General features: G+C 43.8%; 8 protein-coding genes across 17 annotated transcripts; 5 read left to right on the forward strand and 3 right to left on the reverse strand.

Moving 5' to 3' along the window:
- The first annotated feature begins 132 nt into the window (after positions 1-132).
- Positions 133-3047, forward strand: Taf6 (TBP-associated factor 6). 2 transcript variants are annotated; one of them, XM_002047508.3, is made up of 5 exons: positions 133-1275; positions 1334-1503; positions 1565-2020; positions 2542-2794; positions 2871-3047. In XM_002047508.3, the coding sequence occupies exons 1-5, from the start codon at positions 391-393 to the stop codon at positions 2955-2957; spliced, it is 1851 nt and encodes a 616-aa protein (XP_002047544.1). In that variant the 5' UTR covers positions 133-390; the 3' UTR covers positions 2958-3047. The 2 variants fall into 2 exon arrangements, with proteins under 2 accessions (XP_002047544.1, XP_032290932.1); XM_032435041.2 differs by having other exon boundaries at positions 2545-2794.
- A 133-nt stretch (positions 3048-3180) lies between these two features.
- LOC6622837 (uncharacterized) lies at positions 3181-6934 on the forward strand. Of its 3 annotated transcripts, XR_004303720.2 has the most exons (4): positions 3181-3500; positions 3574-3592; positions 5348-5720; positions 5848-6934. XR_004303720.2 is itself a non-coding variant. In XM_015175852.3 (3 exons), the coding sequence occupies exons 1-3, from the start codon at positions 3297-3299 to the stop codon at positions 5647-5649; spliced, it is 525 nt and encodes a 174-aa protein (XP_015031338.1). In that variant the 5' UTR covers positions 3181-3296; the 3' UTR covers positions 5650-6933. The 3 variants fall into 3 exon arrangements, 2 of the variants coding, with proteins under 2 accessions (XP_015031338.1, XP_002047545.1); XM_015175852.3 differs by having other exon boundaries at positions 5348-6933; XM_002047509.4 differs by having other exon boundaries at positions 5363-6933.
- On the reverse strand, positions 3502-8440 carry lush. Of its 2 annotated transcripts, XM_070208544.1 has the most exons (4): positions 8370-8440; positions 4809-4998; positions 4586-4736; positions 3502-3728 (listed from the first exon to the last, which is right to left on the reverse strand). In XM_070208544.1, exons 1-4 carry the CDS (start codon positions 8423-8425, stop codon positions 3640-3642), a joined length of 486 nt encoding a protein of 161 aa, XP_070064645.1. In that variant the 5' UTR covers positions 8426-8440; the 3' UTR covers positions 3502-3639. The 2 variants fall into 2 exon arrangements, with proteins under 2 accessions (XP_070064645.1, XP_002047546.1); XM_002047510.4 differs by lacking the exon at positions 8370-8440 and having other exon boundaries at positions 4809-5155.
- Positions 7583-9829, forward strand: LOC6624540 (venom protease). Of its 2 annotated transcripts, XM_002047511.4 has the most exons (7): positions 7583-7720; positions 7932-8033; positions 8099-8271; positions 8611-8747; positions 8802-9135; positions 9196-9441; positions 9504-9829. In XM_002047511.4, the coding sequence occupies exons 2-7, from the start codon at positions 7946-7948 to the stop codon at positions 9774-9776; spliced, it is 1251 nt and encodes a 416-aa protein (XP_002047547.1). In that variant the 5' UTR covers positions 7583-7720; positions 7932-7945; the 3' UTR covers positions 9777-9829. The 2 variants fall into 2 exon arrangements, with proteins under 2 accessions (XP_002047547.1, XP_032290933.1); XM_032435042.2 differs by having other exon boundaries at positions 7601-8033.
- On the reverse strand, positions 9789-13870 carry Lon (Lon protease). 4 transcript variants are annotated; one of them, XM_032435039.2, is made up of 9 exons: positions 13408-13870; positions 13088-13346; positions 12547-13024; positions 12164-12317; positions 11798-12102; positions 11318-11740; positions 10526-11245; positions 10272-10461; positions 9789-10214 (listed from the first exon to the last, which is right to left on the reverse strand). In XM_032435039.2, exons 1-9 carry the CDS (start codon positions 13750-13752, stop codon positions 9966-9968), a joined length of 3123 nt encoding a protein of 1040 aa, XP_032290930.1. In that variant the 5' UTR covers positions 13753-13870; the 3' UTR covers positions 9789-9965. The 4 variants fall into 4 exon arrangements, with proteins under 4 accessions (XP_032290930.1, XP_032290931.1, XP_015030637.1 ...); XM_032435040.2 differs by having other exon boundaries at positions 12547-12970; positions 13408-13869; XM_015175151.3 differs by having other exon boundaries at positions 12164-12293; positions 13408-13869.
- Positions 13871-14179: 309 nt separating this feature from the next.
- On the forward strand, positions 14180-15226 carry PIG-F (phosphatidylinositol glycan anchor biosynthesis class F). Its single transcript, XM_002047513.4, has one exon. The coding sequence runs from the start codon at positions 14283-14285 to the stop codon at positions 14991-14993; it is 711 nt and encodes a 236-aa protein (XP_002047549.1). The 5' UTR covers positions 14180-14282; the 3' UTR covers positions 14994-15226.
- Positions 15227-15386: 160 nt separating this feature from the next.
- Positions 15387-20734, reverse strand: l(3)76BDm (trafficking protein particle complex subunit 8 homolog l(3)76BDm). 2 transcript variants are annotated; one of them, XM_015175150.3, is made up of 9 exons: positions 20241-20734; positions 19852-20013; positions 18863-19784; positions 18229-18477; positions 17701-18163; positions 16726-17641; positions 16249-16674; positions 15538-16181; positions 15387-15433 (listed from the first exon to the last, which is right to left on the reverse strand). In XM_015175150.3, exons 1-8 carry the CDS (start codon positions 20404-20406, stop codon positions 15538-15540), a joined length of 3948 nt encoding a protein of 1315 aa, XP_015030636.1. In that variant the 5' UTR covers positions 20407-20734; the 3' UTR covers positions 15387-15433. The 2 variants fall into 2 exon arrangements, with proteins under 2 accessions (XP_015030636.1, XP_002047550.1); XM_002047514.4 differs by lacking the exon at positions 15387-15433 and having other exon boundaries at positions 15454-16181.
- A 117-nt stretch (positions 20735-20851) lies between these two features.
- asf1 (histone chaperone asf1) lies at positions 20852-22041 on the forward strand. Its single transcript, XM_002047515.4, has one exon. It carries the CDS (start codon positions 21112-21114, stop codon positions 21769-21771), a length of 660 nt encoding a protein of 219 aa, XP_002047551.1. The 5' UTR covers positions 20852-21111; the 3' UTR covers positions 21772-22041.
- Positions 22042-22193: the final 152 nt, after the last annotated feature.

The following is a 22193-nucleotide window of genomic DNA, read 5'->3' on the forward strand; positions in this document are numbered from 1 at the left end:
AAACTACGAATTAGGGATGGCAAAACAAAGCGATGTTTTGCCCGCATCGATTAGTCAGCTATCGAGTATTCGATTGAGAATCAGCAGGGCAATGTCATCTTACCAACACTGTTCGCAGTTGTACCATAAACTAATAAAGGCAGAAAGCTGATAACTATCTATTAATGATCATTTTACATTATAACTAACAACTTTACATTTCAAATTTAATATCTTGTACATTTCAATCGCAGTCGATCTAAAATCAAGTCAAACAGATTTTAGTTCGATAACTCTAGCCAACAGAATGTGTCATCAGGGAAATCGGCAACGCTATTCTCCCACCTCTACCCGTAGCAAGAGGAAGATAAATACTGTTGCTGGGTGAAAAATCTTTGTTTATTTGTTAAAATGAGCAATAAATCGTCCAAAACTAGCAGTGCAGCTAGCAGCATGCTGTATGGTTCCAGCATATCAGCCGAATCAATGAAAGTAATAGCCGAAAGCATCGGAGTGGGCTCTCTATCCGACGACGCCGCCAAAGAGCTGGCAGAAGATGTTTCCATTAAGCTTAAGCGCATTGTGCAGGATGCCGCCAAATTCATGCACCATGCCAAGCGCCAAAAGCTGTCTGTCAAAGACATCGATATGTCACTAAAAGTGCGTAACATTGAGCCGCAGTATGGATTCGTTGCCAAGGACTTTATACCCTTTCGCTTCGCCTCCGGCGGCGGTCGGGAGTTGCATTTCACTGAGGACAAGGAGATCGATTTAAGTGAGATAACCGCAAACAGCTCGGTAAAGATACCACTGGACCTGACGCTGCGCTCACATTGGTTTGTTGTGGAGGGCATACAACCCACTGTTCCGGAAAATCCGCCACCTCTCTCCAAGGACTCACAGTTCCTGGACTCCGTAAATCCCGTTATTAAACTGGACCAAGGACTCAATAAAGATGCCGCCGGAAAACCCACCACTGGCAAAATACACAAACTTAAGAATGTGGAAACAATACACGTCAAGCAACTGGCAACGCACGAGTTATCTGTGGAACAGCAGCTGTACTATAAGGAGATCACCGAGGCCTGCGTCGGGTCGGATGAGCCGAGGCGCGCAGAAGCGCTCCAATCGCTTGGCTCTGATCCCGGCCTACACGAAATGCTACCTCGCATGTGCACATTCATTGCCGAGGGCGTCAAGGTTAATGTCGTCCAAAATAATTTGGCGTTGCTGATTTATTTGATGCGCATGGTGCGTGCCCTCCTAGACAATCCATCGCTTTTCCTGGAGAAATATGTAAGCTAACGCAACAGCTAACTTTATAGAGATCACAATTAACTTTTCACTCTTTTAGCTACATGAACTAATACCCTCTGTGATGACCTGCATTGTATCCAAGCAACTGTGCATGCGCCCTGAGTTGGACAATCATTGGGCATTGCGTGATTTTGCCTCCCGCCTTATGGCGCAAATTTGCAAAACATTCAACACGCTTACAAACAACCTGCAAACGCGTGTAACGCGGTAATTTCACTAAAGATTTCATCCAATGATATATCATCATTAATATTTGTAATTTTTACAGGATCTTTAGCAAGGCTCTGCAAAACGATAAAACCCATTTATCATCGCTGTATGGCTCCATTGCGGGCCTCTCAGAGCTGGGCGGCGAAGTTATTAAAGTGTTTATTATACCACGCCTCAAGTTCATATCGGAACGCATCGAGCCACATTTGCTGGGCACCTCGATGAGCAATACAGATAAAACAGCCGCTGGCCATATACGTGCCATGCTCCAAAAATGCTGCCCGCCTATACTAAAGCAAATGCGCGCAGCCCCCGACATTGCCGAAGAATATAAAATAGATTTTGGTTTCTTGGGTCCTTCGTTGTGCCAGGCTGTGGTCAAGGTGCGCAATGCACCAGCCAATAGCACTGTCACGTTATCCTCAAGCAGCATCAACACCGCGCCCATAACAAGTGCCGCTCAAACTGCCACAACCATTGGACGCGTGTCCATGCCCAACTCACAAAGACAGAGGTAAGATATTCACTTATATATAAGCTATTATCTGTATAGCTTCTTGTCTAACTGATCTTATGTTAACTAAGAAATTAGAATCTAGTAATGGATATAAATTATACCCTGTATTACATGAATATATATCCACTATCTGAGATTTCCCGGCTTTGGCCGACTTCACTCCACATCTTTAGAAATTCATTTTCCATCTATTTAACGCCCTACGGGCACTTTTTCATTAACTTTCAAGAAGAGCTTATGTGATAGAAAACAGAAAAGTTTCATACAACCGTTTTCCCCGGTTTTTTCACACTTCCGCGTGGAATTTCCCTAAACCCCGCCCTAGCGTGAAGCCTTATCTAGCTCATACGGGCTGAGCTGTGCATTGATCAGACAGTCGGAACAAATATGGAAATAAAGTGATGTGAGAGTAATTAGAATAGAGTAATTTGTAGTTTGTGTAATGTGGAGTCAGCTAGTTAGGAATGATCTTGTTCGAAATAATTGAAATATTAATAAGCAATTCTCTTGTTTTTTAGCAGTCCTGTTGTTGCCGCCCTGCCACAAATACGCGCCATACAAGCGAATCAACCGGCACAAAAGTTTGTGATTGTAACACAGAATTCACCACAGCAGTCACAGGCGAAGGTGGTGCGCCGTGGCAGCTCACCGCACAGTGTGGTGATGTCATCGTCTTCGGCGAATGGCGCCAATGCCTCAAATTCAAATTCATCCTCAGCGGGCAGTGCTGGCGGTGCAAACAGTTTGCTAACAGCGCGCAGCAATGATAATGTGTGTAGCAGTCCTGGGTACCTGCCAAATCCCTAAAAACACCCCCACTCTAATATGCTGTTTATACGCATTTCAGAGCATTGTGGATGCCAATTCGTTGATCATTGAAACGGAAATAGTGCGCGCACCGCCCGAACTGGATGATTTATCGCATCTGGAATAGCCTTATTCTCACCTCTCGCCCCTTTTATTAGTCATTTAAGTGCAAAACCCTAGTTTATACAACACATGCAATAAACAGCATTAACAGAAAGCTACCCCCATGCAAATATTTACAATTGTGCACTCCGCAACACGCGCCCAACACGCATGTGCGGGAGCCCCAGAAGTGGCCAACTATTGATTTTTAACCAAAACGCACAGCACAAAGCAAACTCCTTGTACATACCGAATCAGAGTGTGTGTGTGTGTGTGCGTGTGTGCTTTAGACAAGGGCAAAGGCTCACGAGTGGCAGGAAATTTTTAAAATATTTTTCCAAATATTCAATTAAATACATAAAAAATGCACGCAAGATTTGCGGAACCCGAGCCCGCCTCACCAGACAGTGTGAACAAAATCGAAACGGAATCTCTGGAGGCGCGCATCGAGCAATTTAAACAGAATCCCAACAACATGGCCATTCTGAACGAGTTCATCGATGAGGTGGCCCAACGCGCTGAAACGGAGGCCAATAAACGTGCGCTCGAGGCGCACAAATTGCAACAGGTTGGCTAAAAATTTATTTTCCGTTAAATCGAACGTTTAATGCATTGCAAACACGCACTTTCTTTTTCCACAGGGCAAGGAGAAGCGACAGAGTAAGTAGAATACCAAATATTCTGAAAATGTTACCTCTTTTTTTTTGCTATGGAAACTTAAAGTGTGCACGATCAAAGTCCGCCATGCACTTGCTTATGTAGAACACCTTCGCGCATGTGTCCTTGTGGGCATTCTCTGTAATTAAATTAATTATTTGTATATTAAAGTGGGGCTCAGCAAAAAAGATTTAGTGGAAATCAGCAGTTCAAATTTGGGTTCTCTACGATCCCACCCAGGTATTTAAAAGTTAATAGCCTAAAAATATGCTTAAAATCTTTTACACTCTTAAAAATCCAGTAAAAATTCAAGTATGATATTTAAGGTAACCTATTTACATTAACTTTTGTACATTCTTGTATGGGAGCAGACCTCTCACGCCCACATTATAGCCATTTTATAGCTATATCTAGCTGGTTTTCTATCTGCTTCAATGCATTCCAATTTATGTTTTTAGGCTGTTTGTTAAAATTTTAGAAAGCAAGTCTAAGATTTGTACTTCCTTCGTATTTTCGATTTAACGGATAGGATCTGATGGGAAGACAATAGTGTCTTTTATTTGGCTAGTTTCTTTTTTTTAGGATTTTGTTTGAATGAAATTAAATTCTTAAATTTCTTGGGTCTAGTTAAGACGCTGGTGAAAAACTAATTGTTTTCATTTCAAACTATATTTCGCATAATTCAGAATTCAATTAGATGCACAGAAAAGTTTTTTGCAAACGTATTTATATAACATAATTATTTAAAAATGATTTTAAATTATAACACTTGATATTTAACAATTGCATTTATTTAATAAGCTACTCTAGAGTTGTTCATTTTAAGCTCTTTGTTTTTTAAATCTTTAATATACTTTGTTTGCAAGATAATTTGTTGTTAGCATGAGAGAAAAGTCTGTCGCAGGTGACAGGTAAATGACATATTGACATATTTGAACCGTTGACATCTACTTTTGGAATTTAGGGTGCAATTTAGTGTGCTTTTACTGTACTTACGTGCTTCCTTGCAATGGGTGAGCGCATTTTTGGCTGGCGTCTGCAGCTCCGGTGGCAGAATGATGGGCACCTGAGCAAAGGCTTTGGACACACTAAATTCACCCTTTTTGGTCAAAACTCCCGCCAGCTGTGCCACGCATTTCGTATAGCACTAAAATAAGTAAAAAAAAAGACAAATTATAGACTGCTGGACTCTATGGCCTGGTTGACCTGATTGACTCACCAGCAAATCTTGATTGGGCTCCATGTCAAAATCGCCATCGCGTATGCGATTCAGTATCTCCATGGGCACCTTAAATTTGACCATACATCCGTTGCGCATCATGTCCAGCGATTGTATAAACTGTTGCATATTCACGCCCCCGCAGAGTTCTGGCCACAGCAGCAGCAGGCCGAGCAGCAGCTGCCAGGATCTGTAACGGCGGCAATTGGGCGAGTGAACGAGCAGCGGCAATGGATCCTTGTATTTGTTAAGCCTCATGATGGAACGCAATTGCGTTAAATATGTGTTGCACGGCCCGTTTTATAAGCTTGTTTTGGGCCAGGGGCGTGGCAAGAGTGACAGAGTGACAGGTCAACAATTAAAAGTGACATTTATGAAAATTGTTATTTACTCTGCGATAGCTTCATTCTGAGTTTGCTTTTATTTCCTCAATCGCATGTGAATATAAATATATTTTCGTTGCACTTTTCTCGTCAATCGCTCACCGAACCCTTTAATTTTATATTTTCATATGACTGCCTTGGCACTAATCTTGTTAGGTTTCGCCATACCAGATTTTAAGAACGGCAAAGTGGTTAACCGTGCCCGCGGCTTTGTGGTGCGCATCTTCGATGCCATCTGCAATTGTGCCAACAACAATGCGGCCGCTGCCACGACGCGCTTCAAGCTGCGCAGCAATGGTGCCAGCAGCGGTGCAGCTGGTGGCAAGCGTCAACAATCGCAGGATGAGCCCGAGACACTGGTGCTCAGCAAGAAGAAGTCAGCGGCGGATGGCAAAAAGAAGTCCAAGGGCGTAACCATGGCCGACGATGTCGAGGCGGGCGTTCGACTGGTGGACTAAGCTCCGAAAATCAAAAGATATCTATTCCATGTTGAGTTCACGGAACATAATCAAAACAAGGAGATCAAAATGCAAGTCCACATCATAAATACAATGCTTAAATGACCAATATAGTTCTAGGCATTATAAGCATATGATTCAAAATTGAGCAATTACTGTCAAAAATACGAAAAATCTAACACTCTAAAACAATTTCAGTGCTGCCAAGATTAATTCCTTGTTTACATACAATCCTCAACCTGCTGCAGTGCAATAGAACTAAATGGAACTAATCTCCCAATAATTTCATCAAATCAATTAGCTTCATTTCAGCATTCGAAGCTATTTATAAGACTAGCATTTAAAAAAAAAATATGTATTTGCTTTGCTCAACACGGAAAATGCACAAATTTAAGTCTTCCCCTGCATTCGCAAGCTCCCTTCAAGGGCACCGCAACTCTATCCAAATCCAATCAAAAACTATAGTTGTATATCTATAAACACATTACTTTATGCTTTGTTAACCTAAATGTGATCCAAAAAAAAGGAAAAGCAACATAAATATTAATTCGACTGCAAAAAGCACAAGCAACTTCTAGATTAGAAATTAGAAAAGAAAAATGATTAAAAACAAAATGAATATGATAAAAGAAAGATCTCATCTAAAACACTTCCTCTATCAAAAGTTCACGTACAGCACAATCAATGAAAGCAGAGCCGAATAAATAATGTCAGATCTTTCCAACTCCACCTAAACTAAAAATAACTATACAATTTACACGCGTTTATATTTGTATTGGAACCGTATAATATAGATGTGTATATGAGCCCCTATTTAGCTGTGTGTGAAGTAGTGAATGTTTTCAAAAATCAAGGGTCTAATATTATATATATATACAAGCAAATAAATGTGTACTGATTTTATATACATATATAAACTTATATACTTAGATTAATTTAGTTATTTACACCGCAATACCGTACAACTTTCTATACGTCGCAGAGGTTTCCGCACAACAAACTCTATCTATATTTTTGTGAAACCCTTTTTGGAGATTACGTATAAAAACAATCTATACCAGAAACCAAAGAAAATATATTAGCAAAAAGCGATTTTTATATGTAAAACTAAACGCCTGTAGAAATTCTTTATGATGTCCCTATTCAAAAAAAGGATACGTTAATTTGTTAGCTTAAGTTAATGTGTGTTGCTTAAATATATGTGTAATATATATAATATTGTGCACTAAATACTGTTGTATTTAGTTAACAACAAAATATCAGCAATAAATTGTAACAATGTTTCAAAACAGATATAATTGGGTTAGATTTCTGTTTAATTTGCGCTCTGATTTGATCCGAAATTTTGTGATATATTTTCTGATGCTTATCGAAGCAGTCCACAATTTGAGAACTCAACTTGTGTTTAGTTAATATACGAACGTATTAATGAATAATTTTCTTGCTTTGTTCGGACGTCTTCTTTCTCACGACATTTTCGTCTCTCATTCCGGTTTATGTGATTTATCTATTATTTGATGTATAACTGACGCTGGGCTTTGATATAAGGCAATTAAATGTAGAATTAGCTAGCTATTTATATACACATTGGTAATTGTTAAATCGACTTCTATGGAAACCCAAACCCGACGAACCGCATCATTAACAATGCACAACACGTTCACTGTGTTTATGGGCAACAATGTCAGGTGAAGTAAATGTTGCCCAAACATTAGCTTTGGATATGGATTATCTTCAAATATGGGTAGGTCGGCAACATGCAATGGAAACTGGGTCTAACTCCAAAGCTCATAAGCATTAAAAGGGACCGGCATGTAAGTGCTGCTCTCCGATAAGCCCAACTATATACCATAAATACAATAATCAAATATATATGTATTTATATAAAGTGGCAGTCAGTGGCGGGAGTCGTGCTTAAACGCTCTCGAGAGCTTGAGCTCTCGGTATTAAAGCATCTCGTCGGGCTCTTCTCTGCGTACTTCAAAGACGTGACTAGAGAACATCATACAAAAAATTCATTTTATAAGGATAAATCAAAAGTGTCAACGGCTCAAACAAGTTCACAAGCAAGGTGAGCCATTGCAATCCAAGCTCAGCTTGAAGAGGACAGTGAGAAATATACGAGAGAGACAGCGAAAACCTGAGACACTGCGTTCAGCTCCATCAGCTTCTCTAGAGCCGTACGAAAACACAATTACGCTTGCTGGCAACGGAAGCGGCACGCGATAAAAATTTCAATTTCATTTGCGAGAAAAATACTATTTTTTTTTTTTCGCATTCAGTTTTCAAGGCAACGATGAAGTGCTTACATCTAATATTCGCGTTGCTGCTCAGCTTCAGATATGAGCTGGCGCTGGCCAAAAGCTACTCAACGGAGTACATTGGTGGGTTCAGTTGCTGGAGCAGTGAACAATTCCTGTATTGATTCCTGGTTGCTTTTTTGCCACAGATCTACTGGATCTGGACGACAATGATGAGTTTGTGTGGGGTGCCGCAGAGAATAGGCAATACAATCGGACTAATGCTAGTTATGATAATGCCAATGCCGGCATATCGAATTTCTTAGCACGTCATCGTTTAAGCAAGCGACAGGCACCAGCTGAAAGTGCTTCCCCAATACTGGTAAGTAATCAAGTTTATAAGCCACAACTAAGAAAATCTTATGATTGTCATAAAATTAAAATGATATAATAACTAGTTTAAGATCAGACAGGTTTTACCTCACAGTTCCAAGTTCCGAACTAGTTGGCTGAAACGTTAACTCTTTGGGATCCATGACTTTTAACCAAAAGATAATTTAACTTGGGCCTGTTTACTAAAAAAAAAAAAGTTGTAATTAAAAATTTGGTATAAAGGAAAACTTTGTACAATAACCTGGGTGCATGGATGTGGTGAAGAGACTTCCTTTTGGGTTAGCAGCCATAATTCCAAGCGAGTCTGCTTACACCTTAAACTTTGCAGGAAAACAAGGATTATGGTGCCTGTCGCACTTCGCTAGGCGAAACCGGTCGCTGTCGGCACATAATTTACTGCCGCATGCCGGAGCTGAAGGATGATGTCTGGCGTTTGGTCTCCCAGTTGTGCGTTATTGAGAAAAGGTAACAGCTACACTATTTAATTAAAGCTCACTTTTAAATTGATTCTTTTTATAGTACTATCGGTATTTGCTGTACGGATCAGTCGACTGCGTCACGTTTTAGTCCACAGATTGCTAGCAGCTCCGCTAATGAGGAACCGCGCATCATCAATCGTCCAGAGAGCAGGGGATGCGGCATTACCACACGGCAATTTCCTAGAATAAGTGGCGGACGTCCAGCGGAGTCCGATGAATGGCCCTGGATGGTGGCGTTGCTTCGCCAGGGCTATACCTATGTCTGGTGCGGCGGTGTGCTCATTACAGATCGTCATGTCTTAACGGCGGCCCATTGCCTGTACAAGTGTCCCAAGGAGGAGATATTTGTACGACTGGGCGAGTACAATACGCATGTAAATATAGATGAAACCTTTTTCTGAGATGTTGAACCAATTCCTGTCCATTTCGAACAGCAATTGAATGAGACGCGCGCGCGCGACTTTCGCATTGGTAACATGGTGCTCCATATCGACTATAATCCAACAACATACGAAAACGATATTGCCATCATACGCATCGAGCGTCCGACACTGTTCAATACATATATATGGCCGATATGCATGCCGCCGTTAAACGAAGATTGGACCGGACGCAATGGCATTGTCATGGGCTGGGGCACACTCAATTTTAATGGTCCACACTCCAAGATACTCATGGAGGTAAGCCTGTCAACGGTCACGAGTCTGCCATTCAAAACAATATTTGTCTTTGCCGTTTGTAGGCAAGTTTGCCGATATGGAAGCAATCGGAATGCCAAGCGGCCATTGTGGACCATATACCGGATACGGCCCTTTGCGCTGGACTACCGGAGGGTGGCCTAGACAGCTGTCAGGGTGATAGCGGTGGTCCGTTGCTCGTGCAGTTGCCAAATCAGCGCTGGGTCACCATTGGTATTGTATCCTGGGGTTTGCGCTGTGGCGAACCGAAGCGTCCAGGCATCTACACGCGCGTTGATCGCTATCTGGAGTGGGTCATAGCCAATGCGGATATATAAGATGAACATATATTAAAATGTACAATAAATTTACTTGGCATTAGCTTAACAAATGCTTTGCTCTAAATACATATACCTATGTAAATACTAAAAATTGTTTAACATTAGCCATATCTAAATGGTATATGTGAACTCAGTGTGTCTCCCCTAGGCCCAACCCAAAGCTTAGCCTAAACTTAGTGGCTAAGACTATGTGCTGTGAGGTTTTGCAGTCGCTGTGGCTGCGCTTGGTATCTTAATACGCGCCGTCTCAGATGTACTGTCAGGTTCGCTTTGCAATGCCGTTAACTTTGCGTCTCCAAAGGCAATCTTATAGACATCCTCGTATTCGCTGGCAAAGTGCACTTCCAAGCCATCGGTTATGAAGCTGGGCAGCTCCTCAAAGTCCTTCTTATTGTCAGCTGGCAAAATAAGGCAAGTGACGCCGCTACGACGAGCCTATAAAATAAATTATTGTAAGTGATGTTGCCTACAATTGGTTTGGTATAGATTTACCGCAATGGTCTTCTCCTTAATTCCGCCCACTGTTAAGACCTTGCCCTTCAAGGAGACCTCACCCGTCATTGCCACATCCGGACGCACTGGCTTCCCGGTGGCCAGTGAAATTAGGGCCGTGATTATGGTAACACCAGCGCTGGGTCCATCTTTTGGCGTAGATCCTTCAGGCACGTGCAGGTGAATGTGTCTGTCAAGTCCAATAAATGATGAGATGAGTCATTAAATAAACAACTATAATGCTTGTTACTTACTCCTGCTCCAGGAACTTGTTCTTTGAGTCATGCGTATACAAAAAGTTTCGTGCCACGGTCAAAGCAATTTGTGCAGATTCCTTCATCACATCGCCCAAGTTACCAGTCAAATGTAACACTCCGGCGTTGGTTTCAGGCTTCTCAGCTCGTATATGACGCCTGGAGGTTTCAATGTATAAGGACGAACCGCCCATTGCTGTCCAGGCCAAGCCCATTACAACACCAGCTGGGGTTACGTTGTACATGCGATCGGAACTGAAGACTTGCTTGCCCAAAAACGTTGTTAAATTATCGGCATTTACGGGAAACTCTTCGCCCTCCTTCTTGACCAGGCGGAACGCCACCTTGCGTATGACTTTCTCGATCTGCTTCTGCAAATTACGCACACCAGATTCACGGCAATAGCTGCGTATCAGCATGTTAAGCGCATCTTCTGTAATGTTGATCTGCTTTTCGGTTAGACCACAGTCATTCATAGCCTGTGGTATCAGGTATTGTCGCGCAATTGCCACCTTCTCTTCAGCAACGTATCCGGACATTTCGATGAGTTCCATGCGATCGCGTAGAGGTTCGGGTATGGTATCTATCACATTCGCTGTGCAAATAAATAACACACGCGACAGATCCACGGGCACATCCAAATAATGGTCGAGAAAATTGGAGTTTTGTTCGGGATCTAACAGCTCCAACAGTGCAGAGCTAGGATCTCCCTGATAACCTCTGTCGTTTGAATGAAAGATACATGAATAACAGCCTGAACTAATCGATTATATATATAGTTTGTTTACTCACTTTCCAATCTTGTCAACCTCATCGATAAGCACCAACGGATTTTCCGTTTTGGTCTTTTTCAGGCACTGTATAAGTTTACCAGGCATGGCGCCCACATAGGTGCGACGATGACCCTTAATCTCTGCCACATCCGTCATGCCACCGACGCTGAAGCGGAAGTACTCGCGATTTAAGGCGCGTGCTATAGACTTTGCTATGCTCGTTTTGCCAACGCCTGGCGGCCCATGGAAGCATAAAATTTTGCCTTGCGTAGTACCCTTGAGAGAGCTAACAGCAATGAACTCCAAGATACGTTTCTTAATGTCTTCCATGCCATAGTGATCGTTGTTTAAAATTTCGGTGGCCTTTTCAAGGCATAAATTCTCGGGACTTATGACGCCCCAAGGCAATGAGGTGAGCCAGTCTAAATAGTTTCGTGTAACACTACAATAGAGACAAATTAATGAAATATGTATTAACATTTTAAAGCTGGCGACTCACTTAAATTCCGAGCTGTGACTTTCCAAGAAATTTAACTTGGTCAGCTCTTCGTCAATAACAGTTTTGATGCTTTCCGGCACAGTTTTGTCTTTGAGTTTTTCGCGATATTTTTCGCCAATGGCATCCTTATCGTCTTTCTCAATACCCAACTCCTTTTTAATGACCTTCAGCTGCTCCTGGAGTATGTATTTTCGGTGCTGCTGCTTAACCTTCTCTTCCACTTCGCGTCCAATCTTTTGCTGCAGCCGCGACAGCTCCAATTCTTTTTTGAGCAGCGCCAGTGCGAGCAGAAGACGTTGTGGTATCTAAAGGAAACAAATCGGGATGGGCTTAGTCAAGGGCACAGAACATATATCAAATGCTTACATCTGTTTCTTCCAGAATTTTCTGCAGTTCGGCTGGTTCGCCAGCGGACAATGAGGCGCCCAAATCACAAAGGTATATAGGATTATCAACCACTCGCTGATTCTGATGCAGCATTTGCTGTAAGCTTTCTCTATAATAACAAAAATCGGCATTCCTATTAGGTAAATGAACTAGTAGTATGCTGATCATGCAAAATGCTTGAAAAGCAAAATTTATATAAGTTAGCTAGATTCAAGTCGTTTTAAAATTACCAAAACTATTTACCATACAAAATATTACATAATACGGCTAAAGAAATGTCTAGAAGCGGCATTCGATTTAGTGCGAAATGTTGAAATATGGCTATATTATAAAACTTCGCTGATCTGAAGATTGGCTCTTACCTGTACAAAGGATTCATGGTGATAATATCGCGCAAAGTCTTGATAATCTCCTGTGTCAGAGCCTTGACCTCTTCGGTTTGCTTATACGCCGGCTGCTTAACATTCTCCACTTCCACAATGAGAACGGGCGGCGCAGTAGGCGGAGCGGCTGTAGACGTTTCCGTGCTCTTACCAGCATTATCAGCTGTTGGTGGTGGTTTTGTAAGATCTTCCAGTGGCTTGGTCGGTTTAGGTGGTTCCGTTGATTCCACACGTCCACTGGGCAGCGGTGGCTCCAGCGTTTGGCGCTGCGCAAGCTCCCCAGCACTGGCTGCATCGTTTATTTTGTGTGCTTGTCGCCGTGGGGTGCGTCCGCGGGTCTTGCGCGCACTTCGACTGGCTGATTTTGCTGTTGCATCAGCCGCACCAGTCGATTGATCTTCAGCTGGGATGCGTAATTTCATATTAAATAGTGGATAATGCAAAGTAGTCATTTTCACTGGGAGTTAAGAGACGACGCGATTGTCACAATATTTGGGTAGTGTTTATGTCTGGCATTTACCTGGTTTAGTGGGTGGCTGCACTTCATCCACAACTTGGCCGGTTATTTTAATACGTCGATGAGCGACAACCACCATGCGCAGCTTATCGCCCAAATCTTGTAGCTCCTGGATTTGAGCAAATGTGCCCACAGAATAGACATCGTCCAGCTTGTGTATGATCTCCTCTTCTCCGTCGGATTTCTTAAGGAAAACGCCTACATACGGCTGATTTAGCTTCACCTTGCGACGCAACAGATCCATTATAATCGGATTCGAGATCTATGTAAGAGAAACAAGCGCGTTAATAAATAAAAATCGATTTCGAGTTTAAGCAACCAACCTCGACGATCTTCATGAAACGCGGAAATAGAGGATTTCGTCGCATCGCCAACATTGGCACGTGCGGCCACACATCCGGAACGGCAACGGTCGCCGGCAGCTGTTGCGAGTCACGGTGATCAGCCAAAAGTTCGGGCTCGCCCATTAGGTCATCTTCGTTATCGCCCCGTTTTCGGCTAAAGAAGCGATGTGGCTGCATCACAGACACAGCTCCCTTGTATCGCAGCAATCGCACCTCGTTAAAGTATTCCACCATGCAATTTTGGGTATGACGATTGCGTGTGCAGGCAACTGCCGTGGATAAGCCGCGCAGCATTGAGCGAACACGTATGACTCGTGTGAACATTTTGCAATTGATTCTGTGCACAAACGAATGCCAATTAATAAAAAAAACAAGTGCCGGAGCAGCAAAGAATTAAAGTGTAAAATGATTATGTGATAGCGCTGATGAAATGACAGCACCGCGCGACAAATTAGCTGCAAAACAATCGATATTTTATATCGATATATATTTTAACATGTAGCTGGGTTATTAATCTGGTTCATGCGTTCCAAAAATAGAGGCTACTCTAGACTTAAATCAATTTAGATTACTTGTGTCTTATTAACTTTTCGCAAATTCTTAACATTATAAATAATCAACATTTTATAATTGTTCGCCTTATTCGGTAATTGTATTGGTATTGGTTATTGAACTTGGTTTAGTTCAAAATAACAACGTAGTAAATCTTGTCTTGGTTCTATTCATCGGTATTTTGTAATATTTACACATCACTACCACATATCGAATTGTCGACTTGTCGCTTACAGCACATCCTTAGCTAAAACGAAAGTAAATAGAAAAATACTTGCCACTTTCCGTGTTTTGTGGGCAATATGGTATCACGTTTCGATCAGCAAAAGACCAAGCATCAGCTCTTCCATGTGTCACTTAGCCTGGCCACAATACTGATATGCATGACCTACATGCAGTACCGTCGGAATTGGGCACATCTGGGCAGCTTTTGGGATTCACTGATTGTACCAATTGTGTTCATTGGCGAACTGCTCAAAGTAATACTAGCACGCTTCTTTGGACGCATTGAGGATGGCGTGCTGACGGTCAAGCAGCGCCAGAAAAAGGCTTCATATTTCACGCCACGCGAATTATTCGGTGGTCTAACGTTGCAGTTTTTGTGCACCCTGCTCTACGCCTTCATCTGCATCATTCTGGGTGCACCAGTGTTGGCTAACTACGAGCAGACGTTTGTGCTGTCGCTGCTGATGACACTCTTAACGGTTTCCCCTACAGTTTTCCTACTCGGCGGCGGTGGCGCTTTACAGGTGTGCTTCTGCGAGAAGCCAGACTTTATAACCAAATGCGAGGATACGGCGTTGCATCTGTTCAAGTACAATGCGCTCGGCGGCATCCTGGGCGCTTGGGCTGGCAGCGTGGTGGCCCCGCTGGACTGGGGACGTGACTGGCAGGCTTATCCCATACCAAATGTGATTGGCGCCCTGCTGGGCAGCGCTCTGGGCAATATTTATGCTTGCACGCATGTCTTGTATGCGTGCGGACGTGTTTACATGAGCAAGAAACGCGCTTAAATCCAATAATGTAATCAATATATCCTGCCACCAAGAAATTTACGTTGCGCTGCCATCACATCCACATCTATTGAAGCAAACCGCATCGTTGTCTAGTCAACTGCTTATGATTTACATACATATACCAAAAAAGCAATTAACAATACTTTAATGTTACATGAGTAAGCAATCTATTAGCATGTACAATTAATTCATTTTTAAATCAATCAACTAATAAACTAACTAATAACACATCTTCGCCTATAGGCATTTTCTTATGTGTCCTGATTCCAACAATAACTTTATAAATAATTGAAAAAGTGTAAAAGACAAGGAGAAAGGACTAAGTCGATCGACGCCGGTATCTCTGAGACTTAAGTTCCGTACTCGTATACCATTTGAAAATAAAATTAGTTTATGTCTTAAACAATGTGTGTGTTTCATCCAGTGCTTGCAGGTATCTTATATGTATTATAACATGTCGATTAACAATCAATTTATTAGCTATGTAGATCTGTATAATCACATGCAAAAGACACAATATTTGGAACGTTATTTAGCTTACCTATGCTCTGGCTGATAGCACAAATGTCTCATCCTCGAGCAGACAGCGCTGAGCCACATAGTGTTCGTTCGGCTCCCAGAAGTCGGCCATGTCATCATCGGCCAATGGCTCGCTGGCAGCTTCATTGCCAGCATCTTCTGGCAATTGGAATTCGCGCTTGTTATGTGACTCGCTTGTTGACTGTCGACGCCAAAGCAAAGCTTCACCAACGGCTGGACAACTGCCGGTTTCGTAGAGATTATACAGTTTAATAAAGTGCAGACCACTGGCCACACGCTGCACATCGTCTCGTTGCACTAGTGCACTCCAGTTGAGCGCTATGGTGGCATGTGGCTCATAGCTAGCAATGCTGGCATTGAACTCCTCCGTACTTATGTTTGTGTTGAAGTAAACGGTTTCCTCGTTCGCCAGAAAGCTGTGCGGCTCCTGTAGTTGAGGCGCATGCTGCTCCAATTGCTGGGCATGCTGTGCCGGCATAATGTCTATGCGTGACAAGCGTGTTTGCAACAGGGTTTGCAGTGTCGGCATATCTTGTTGTTCATCCATCTCTTTGCCCTGCAGTCGACACTGAAAGCTGCAACATTTGACCGATTTGAGGCAATGGGCACCAGCTTGGCCAGCGCACAATTCCATGTTGTTCATAACTGCATAAAAATAAAAAGAATAGCAAATTTACCAAATTTGTAGCCTCTTGGTTCCAGGTTGACTTACTATATAAATTTCGTGGCTTCAACGAATACTCCCTGGAGTACAAGGACAAGGAATTAATATACACTTCCGTTGACTGTGCCGCATGCACATTTTTTAGGCTAACATCTAGACCCAGTTCGCGGGTCACGGCATTACTGATCACACAAGTGGCTTCCGCCTGCAGGCAACTCTGCACCTGCACTTGCCAAATATGACGCACCAGGCGATATTTAATGTGTGCATTCGCAGCAGCTGGGAGCGCATAGTAAAAGAGCAGGCGTAGGGTAAACGCGCCAGCGGTGTACGGTGCCTGCAGCCACATAGATATTGTGTGTCCCTGTTGTGCATCCAGTGCGGCCTGTCCAGGGCGCTGAAGCAATCGGAAAACGCGTTGACGCCGTATTTCCTTATCCTTGACCAGCTTTTCATTCGAGAGGTTTCGCAGTGCTGTTAAAACGCAGCATTAACACGTTTCATACTTAAAGATAATTCACTTACAGCTCAGTATAGTCAGTGGCACTTCAGTATTCTGTTGGTCGAGTAGGGTCAGGCAACGCGGATTATCGCAGCCCAAGTAGATTTCCTCGATTGGTGATATGCCCAAATTACGTAGCGTTATCGAAACGGGCACAATTTCACCAGCCAGCAACTCGGTGGGCACTGGACTAAAGCTGACGCTCAGGGAAGGCACCTGCGGCACTAGCTTAATGCTCAGCCTGTTGTCCAGCAGGGTCTGGGAGGATTGTTTGGCCATCGAAGGTTTAATGCGTTGTGTCTCAAACTGCAGAAGACCCATCAAGCTGGCTGTTGGTTCCGCCTTGGCAGCGACGCGACAGACCACGCCCACTATGGATAATCGCCCCGTAAGCTTGGGTGTTAGCTTGAAGTGCAGTAGTTGATTCGCCTGTTCCGCCAGCTCTAATACTGACAGACAGCTGGTTTTGATGGCCGCACTTACAGCCGCTTTGCTGGCACTGTCCGACGATTGTTCGTATACGCAGAGATTGGAGAGTACCTCCTCATTGTCCAGCGTGAGCCGCCAAAGCAGATCAATGTCTGACAACGTAATGGGACAGCGAACACTGTTGGATAACGTTACGGCCAACTCAATGGGCTCTCCCTGCACGGCCAGCGGACATTCTGTGGCCGGCTGTTGCTTGGTGTACAAATAACGCGAAGGCTTAAATACAAACGGCTTATTGGATGCGGCTGTGATGACCAGCATTTCCTCAATCTTGTGCCAAATTGATTCGTCAGCGGTCAAATTCGAGTTTATATCTATGTTGCTGGCTGGCACTTGAGGCGGCTGCACGCTGGGCGGCTGCACAAGTGTCAGCACGCGTACCGAGGACTGGACTACTTGAGGCAAAGCGTGTGGCAACAGACCAAGCTCCGGACTGCGCTTGAGTAACTCCTGGAATATATAAAAAAATGAGTAAATAAATAAATAAGCAATGGAGGCAAAATACTTACATTCTGCGTTTGTATATACTCCTTTAGAAAGCTACTCTGCTGCTGGGCACTCTGCAGGCTGCCTGGACGCAACAGATGGGCAAAAGAGCGACTCGCCTCCTCCAGCTGCTTCAGCATATACGCCTGCTTGGCCACCGTGTATTGAATGTGATCCTCGGCTAGACTCCACTGGCGCTGCTGAAAAACCTGATAGGCCTGACGATAGCAGCGATAGGCGTGCTTTCGCTGCCCCGCCCGAGAATACCGATTGCCGGCGAGCACAATGTGAAAAGCATACTTGCGATGCATGGGCGGCTGTGTAACCAGAAAACAATATGCTGCCTGCTCGAGCAATAGCGCAGAACGCAGATCCGATTCCTCGCTGGTCATGCGTATCAGCTGCTTGGCCACCTCACCGTACTGGCGCGCCGTCTTTAAGCATTCCATGCTCAGCAGCGTGGCACGTGTGGCAAATTGCTGAAGCCTATGACATATGAAAATAAGTAGATTTCATTGAAGTAACCGTAGTAAGTAAGATGGATAACTTACTTGCACACAGTCAAATAGCATACGATGGCATCCTCCATGTAGTCGTAAGTCTTGCGATGCGCAGTTCCCAGCATAAAGGCTGACAGTGCAGCCATTTCTAGAGCGCCCGCATAGTATTGCCAGGCGGAGTCCGCATTAAAGTCTCGCTTGGCCTGGTGATACGACTGAAAGGCCAGATTATAGTGTCCAAACATAAAGTATAGATCGCCCAGTTTGCGCGTTTGCAGCTCCGCGGATTCATTCGTATAGCTGTGAATTTTGTAAAGGCAGTCTTAAGTTAAATATGCGCATAATCTCTTTGCATCAAGTCATCAAAATCTGCAGGCTATAGTTGAGAGCTTATGAAAATCGAGTAGAAAGGCGAGAATCAGCGAGAGTCAGGTAAGAGATCAGAAAGATCTCTATTTTCATAATTTAGGCATGTGCCATCAGAAAGATCTCTATTTTCATAATTTAGGCATGTGCCACGCTTTGAAAGTCAACTAAAAGTGGCGTCTTCTATTCAGAATTAGCTTTACACGATCTGATATGATATTAATATAATGCCTACCTCCATACGCCTTGAGGCAGTACTATGCTGCGTACAAAATATATCCTAGCCGATTCTAGTCATTGTACATTAATTGCGACTTACATGACAGCATTTTGATTGTTGGCGCCAGCCCCAGGTTTGCTGGTGACGAACCAACGTTTTGTGGCACTCAGCAGCGATTTGCTGACGCCCTTTTTATTTGTGACTCCTTCGCTGAGTGTGACCACCAGATGCTCAACATAGGGTATCAAAGCACGCACCGCATAATCCTGCACAAAATGACGCAAATTATCAACATCGCGTGCAGCCAGGCAGCCGCCATGCGGTGCATCCGCATCCAGCTCGTTGGCCCAGACATTCGGATTGATTGTCTGCGAGGCGATGCTTTCGCTGCTGATGCTGAACTTGGAGTTGATGGCCTCGGTGGCGCTCTCTTGCATGGGACTCAGCGGATGCAGCATGGTGAGATCGTTTTCCTGTGCAACCTGGCTATCCATTAACTGGGACATTTGCATTGCCGGCATGCTTATCACCGAGACAGCTTCTTGTGGTGATTTGGGCGCACTGAGCTCACTGGACGTTGCCTGATCGGCCTTCGGCTGCCGTTTAATATAGTGTGTCCATAAGTCCTGTATATCGCTGGCGCTGTTGCCCTCGTTGGAGTTGATCGACACCAGGAAGCACTTATTGTCACCAAATGTAGACTTGAGGAGCTCAAAGCCCTGCTGCGCCTTTGAAAGATCCCCTTGGCTAGCCTCGTGGAGCACCACGTAGCTGTTGAGCACCTCTGTGGGCTGGAACCATTTGGGCAGCTTTTGTGGCGTTATGTTTTGCATTTGCTGCACGCGCTGCGTCAGTTTATGGGCCGTTTCAACAATCTGTGTGTCGGCGCTGGACAACACAAGCAGGCAGCTTAACAAATGACGTGTAAACTCGTGCTCCGCCGGAAACTGTACAGTCAAGAAGGTTTCGCGCCATTGCTCAAACCAGGGCTCCGCTGTGGGCACCTCCAGATCGATGCCAGCTGCAAAATATATGTGTGTTAGCGTGACTAAAATGCACATTGCGAATAAATTTCAAGTCATTATTACCAATTGTGGCGATTCTTGTCTTTTCATTGTGCGCATTCGTCACCGACTCGTTGAGCATTTTCCGCGCCAGCACGGTTTGTGGAGGACGCCAGTCCACGTCACAGAAGTTGAGACGCAGGCCACGCACAGAGACAGTCGTTCCGGATACATCCCGAAAGTGCGCTGTGGGTCAGCCAAATGGAAAATGGATATTTAATATAAAGATCACTAAGTTTCATTTCGTCTAATTCAGTAGCTATGCTAGGGAATGGGCACTGACAGCACTGACACCCTCCTATGTTTAGGATCCATTAATAATTGGTCTTGGGTTCGTTAAAGTTGTTTCTGTTGCGACAAGTTTCCGTCTCCATGCTTCAGTCTGGTATACACCGTAAATTTTCTTCACTCACCGTCATTGGGCAGCTTGGCAAACGGCTGCAGCAGCTCCACGAAGGACAAGTTGTTGCGATGGCATATCTCATCGGCCAGGTTGCTGCTCAGCACGCCGATCAATGGCGAAAATATGTTCTTAATTATATCACGTGCATTATAGTTTTGGCCTGTCAGATGTATCATATTTTATATATTTTGGTTTATATTAACACAAAAACAAACACCTCCCAAATCGGCCAATCACTCGCGGTGTGACCAAAATTAGTTTTGCGAGTTTGAAATTTGGTTACATACTACAGCTGGTCACACTAAGATTTAAAGTTCAATATACAAACGGCACTTTAAGTAATATCATCCTTATATCTGCATCTTAACGTCTTATTGAAAACAGTTTGAACTGATAAGCTGGCCTAACATCGTTTGCATTGCTAGCATTCTTCTCAAATCAGAATGCATTCCTTATCACTCATTTATGATTGTCTAATGGTATTACGATACCTATTTTAAGGTTTGTACATTTAAGCTGTTAGTATTTTTAACGTTGCCAGACATACACAGTGTCGTATCGTGCAGTCTGAACGTGTATTGACAGCTGGAATTGGCGGGAAAGCCTTGTATCAGCTGCTGTCATTCGCTGTTCACTGAGTTTATTTGCTGCATTTTTTGCAACACACTGCAAAATAAATTTGAAAACATTGAGAAATTCTAAAATTAATTGATAAGAAAATACGTGCCGACTCAGAAGAAACTTTTTTTTAAGCGCTCGTTGATTTTGAGTTAACATTTTGAGCACTTTCAACAGAGCACGAAACAAAACGAACAAAAAAGCGCGCCGTTCAGCGTCATCTTTGTCTAGAGAAGTCTTTGGCCCCCGCGCGTACAGTCAGCATGGCTAAGGTGCACATTACCAACGTTGTGGTGCTGGACAATCCAAGCAGCTTTTTCAATCCGTTTCAGTTCGAATTGACATTCGAATGCATTGAGGAGCTGAAAGAGGATCTCGAATGGAAAATGATCTACGTGGGCTCCGCGGAGTCTGAGGAGTATGATCAAGTGCTGGACACTATATACGTTGGCCCGGTGCCCGAAGGCCGTCACATATTCGTCTTCCAAGCCGATCCGCCAGACGTTAGCAAAATTCCAGAACCAGATGCGGTCGGCGTCACAATTGTTCTACTGACCTGTTCGTATCGCGGCCAGGAATTTGTGCGTGTTGGTTACTATGTGAACAACGATTATGCCGATCAAGAGATGCGCGAAAATCCGCCGCCCAAGCCGCTCTTCGATAAGCTGACACGTAACATCCTGGCCAGCAAGCCGCGCGTCACACGCTTCAAAATCAACTGGGACGATGGCCACAGCAATAGCAATGGCAACGGCCATGAGAACGGACACGATGGCCACATGATGCACGACGATGGGCCGACAACATCGTCGGCGTCGGCTCACCATGAGGCGGCCATGGATGACAACAGCCTGGCCATGCCCATGGAGAATGGCGTCAAGGCGCTCAACGAGAACTCCAATTCACTTGCCATGGAATGTTGAAGCCGCGCCAGCAACAGCAGTTTAACTGTAACAATCACACACACACACACGCACATACACACTCACAAATACGCAGTGGCAAAGACTTGTAGCCTCCCGCCCAAACACAAGCTCCTGGTCCCATTAATTAAGTAAGGTAATTTAAACCTCATCGCTGTTAACTAAATAAATCCTTAAGAAACACCACACTAGCCTCGATTGGATGTCCTTTTGTGGGTTAACTAAATCGAAGAATTATAAATAAATTAAATATGTCATAATTTGCATAAATTGTTTGTTTTGGATTTTAGCAAACGATGTTGTCATACATTGCGATACGTGTTTTCGATTGATACAGACACGATATTAATCGATAACAATAACAAATCGATTGTAAGAGTTATTTGAAAGCTGCCAAGTGAATCGACCAATCAAATAAACGT

This window comes from Drosophila virilis, chromosome 3 (assembly GCF_030788295.1).
Source record: "Drosophila virilis strain 15010-1051.87 chromosome 3, Dvir_AGI_RSII-ME, whole genome shotgun sequence".
In the NCBI taxonomy this organism is placed as follows: domain Eukaryota; kingdom Metazoa; phylum Arthropoda; class Insecta; order Diptera; family Drosophilidae; genus Drosophila; species Drosophila virilis.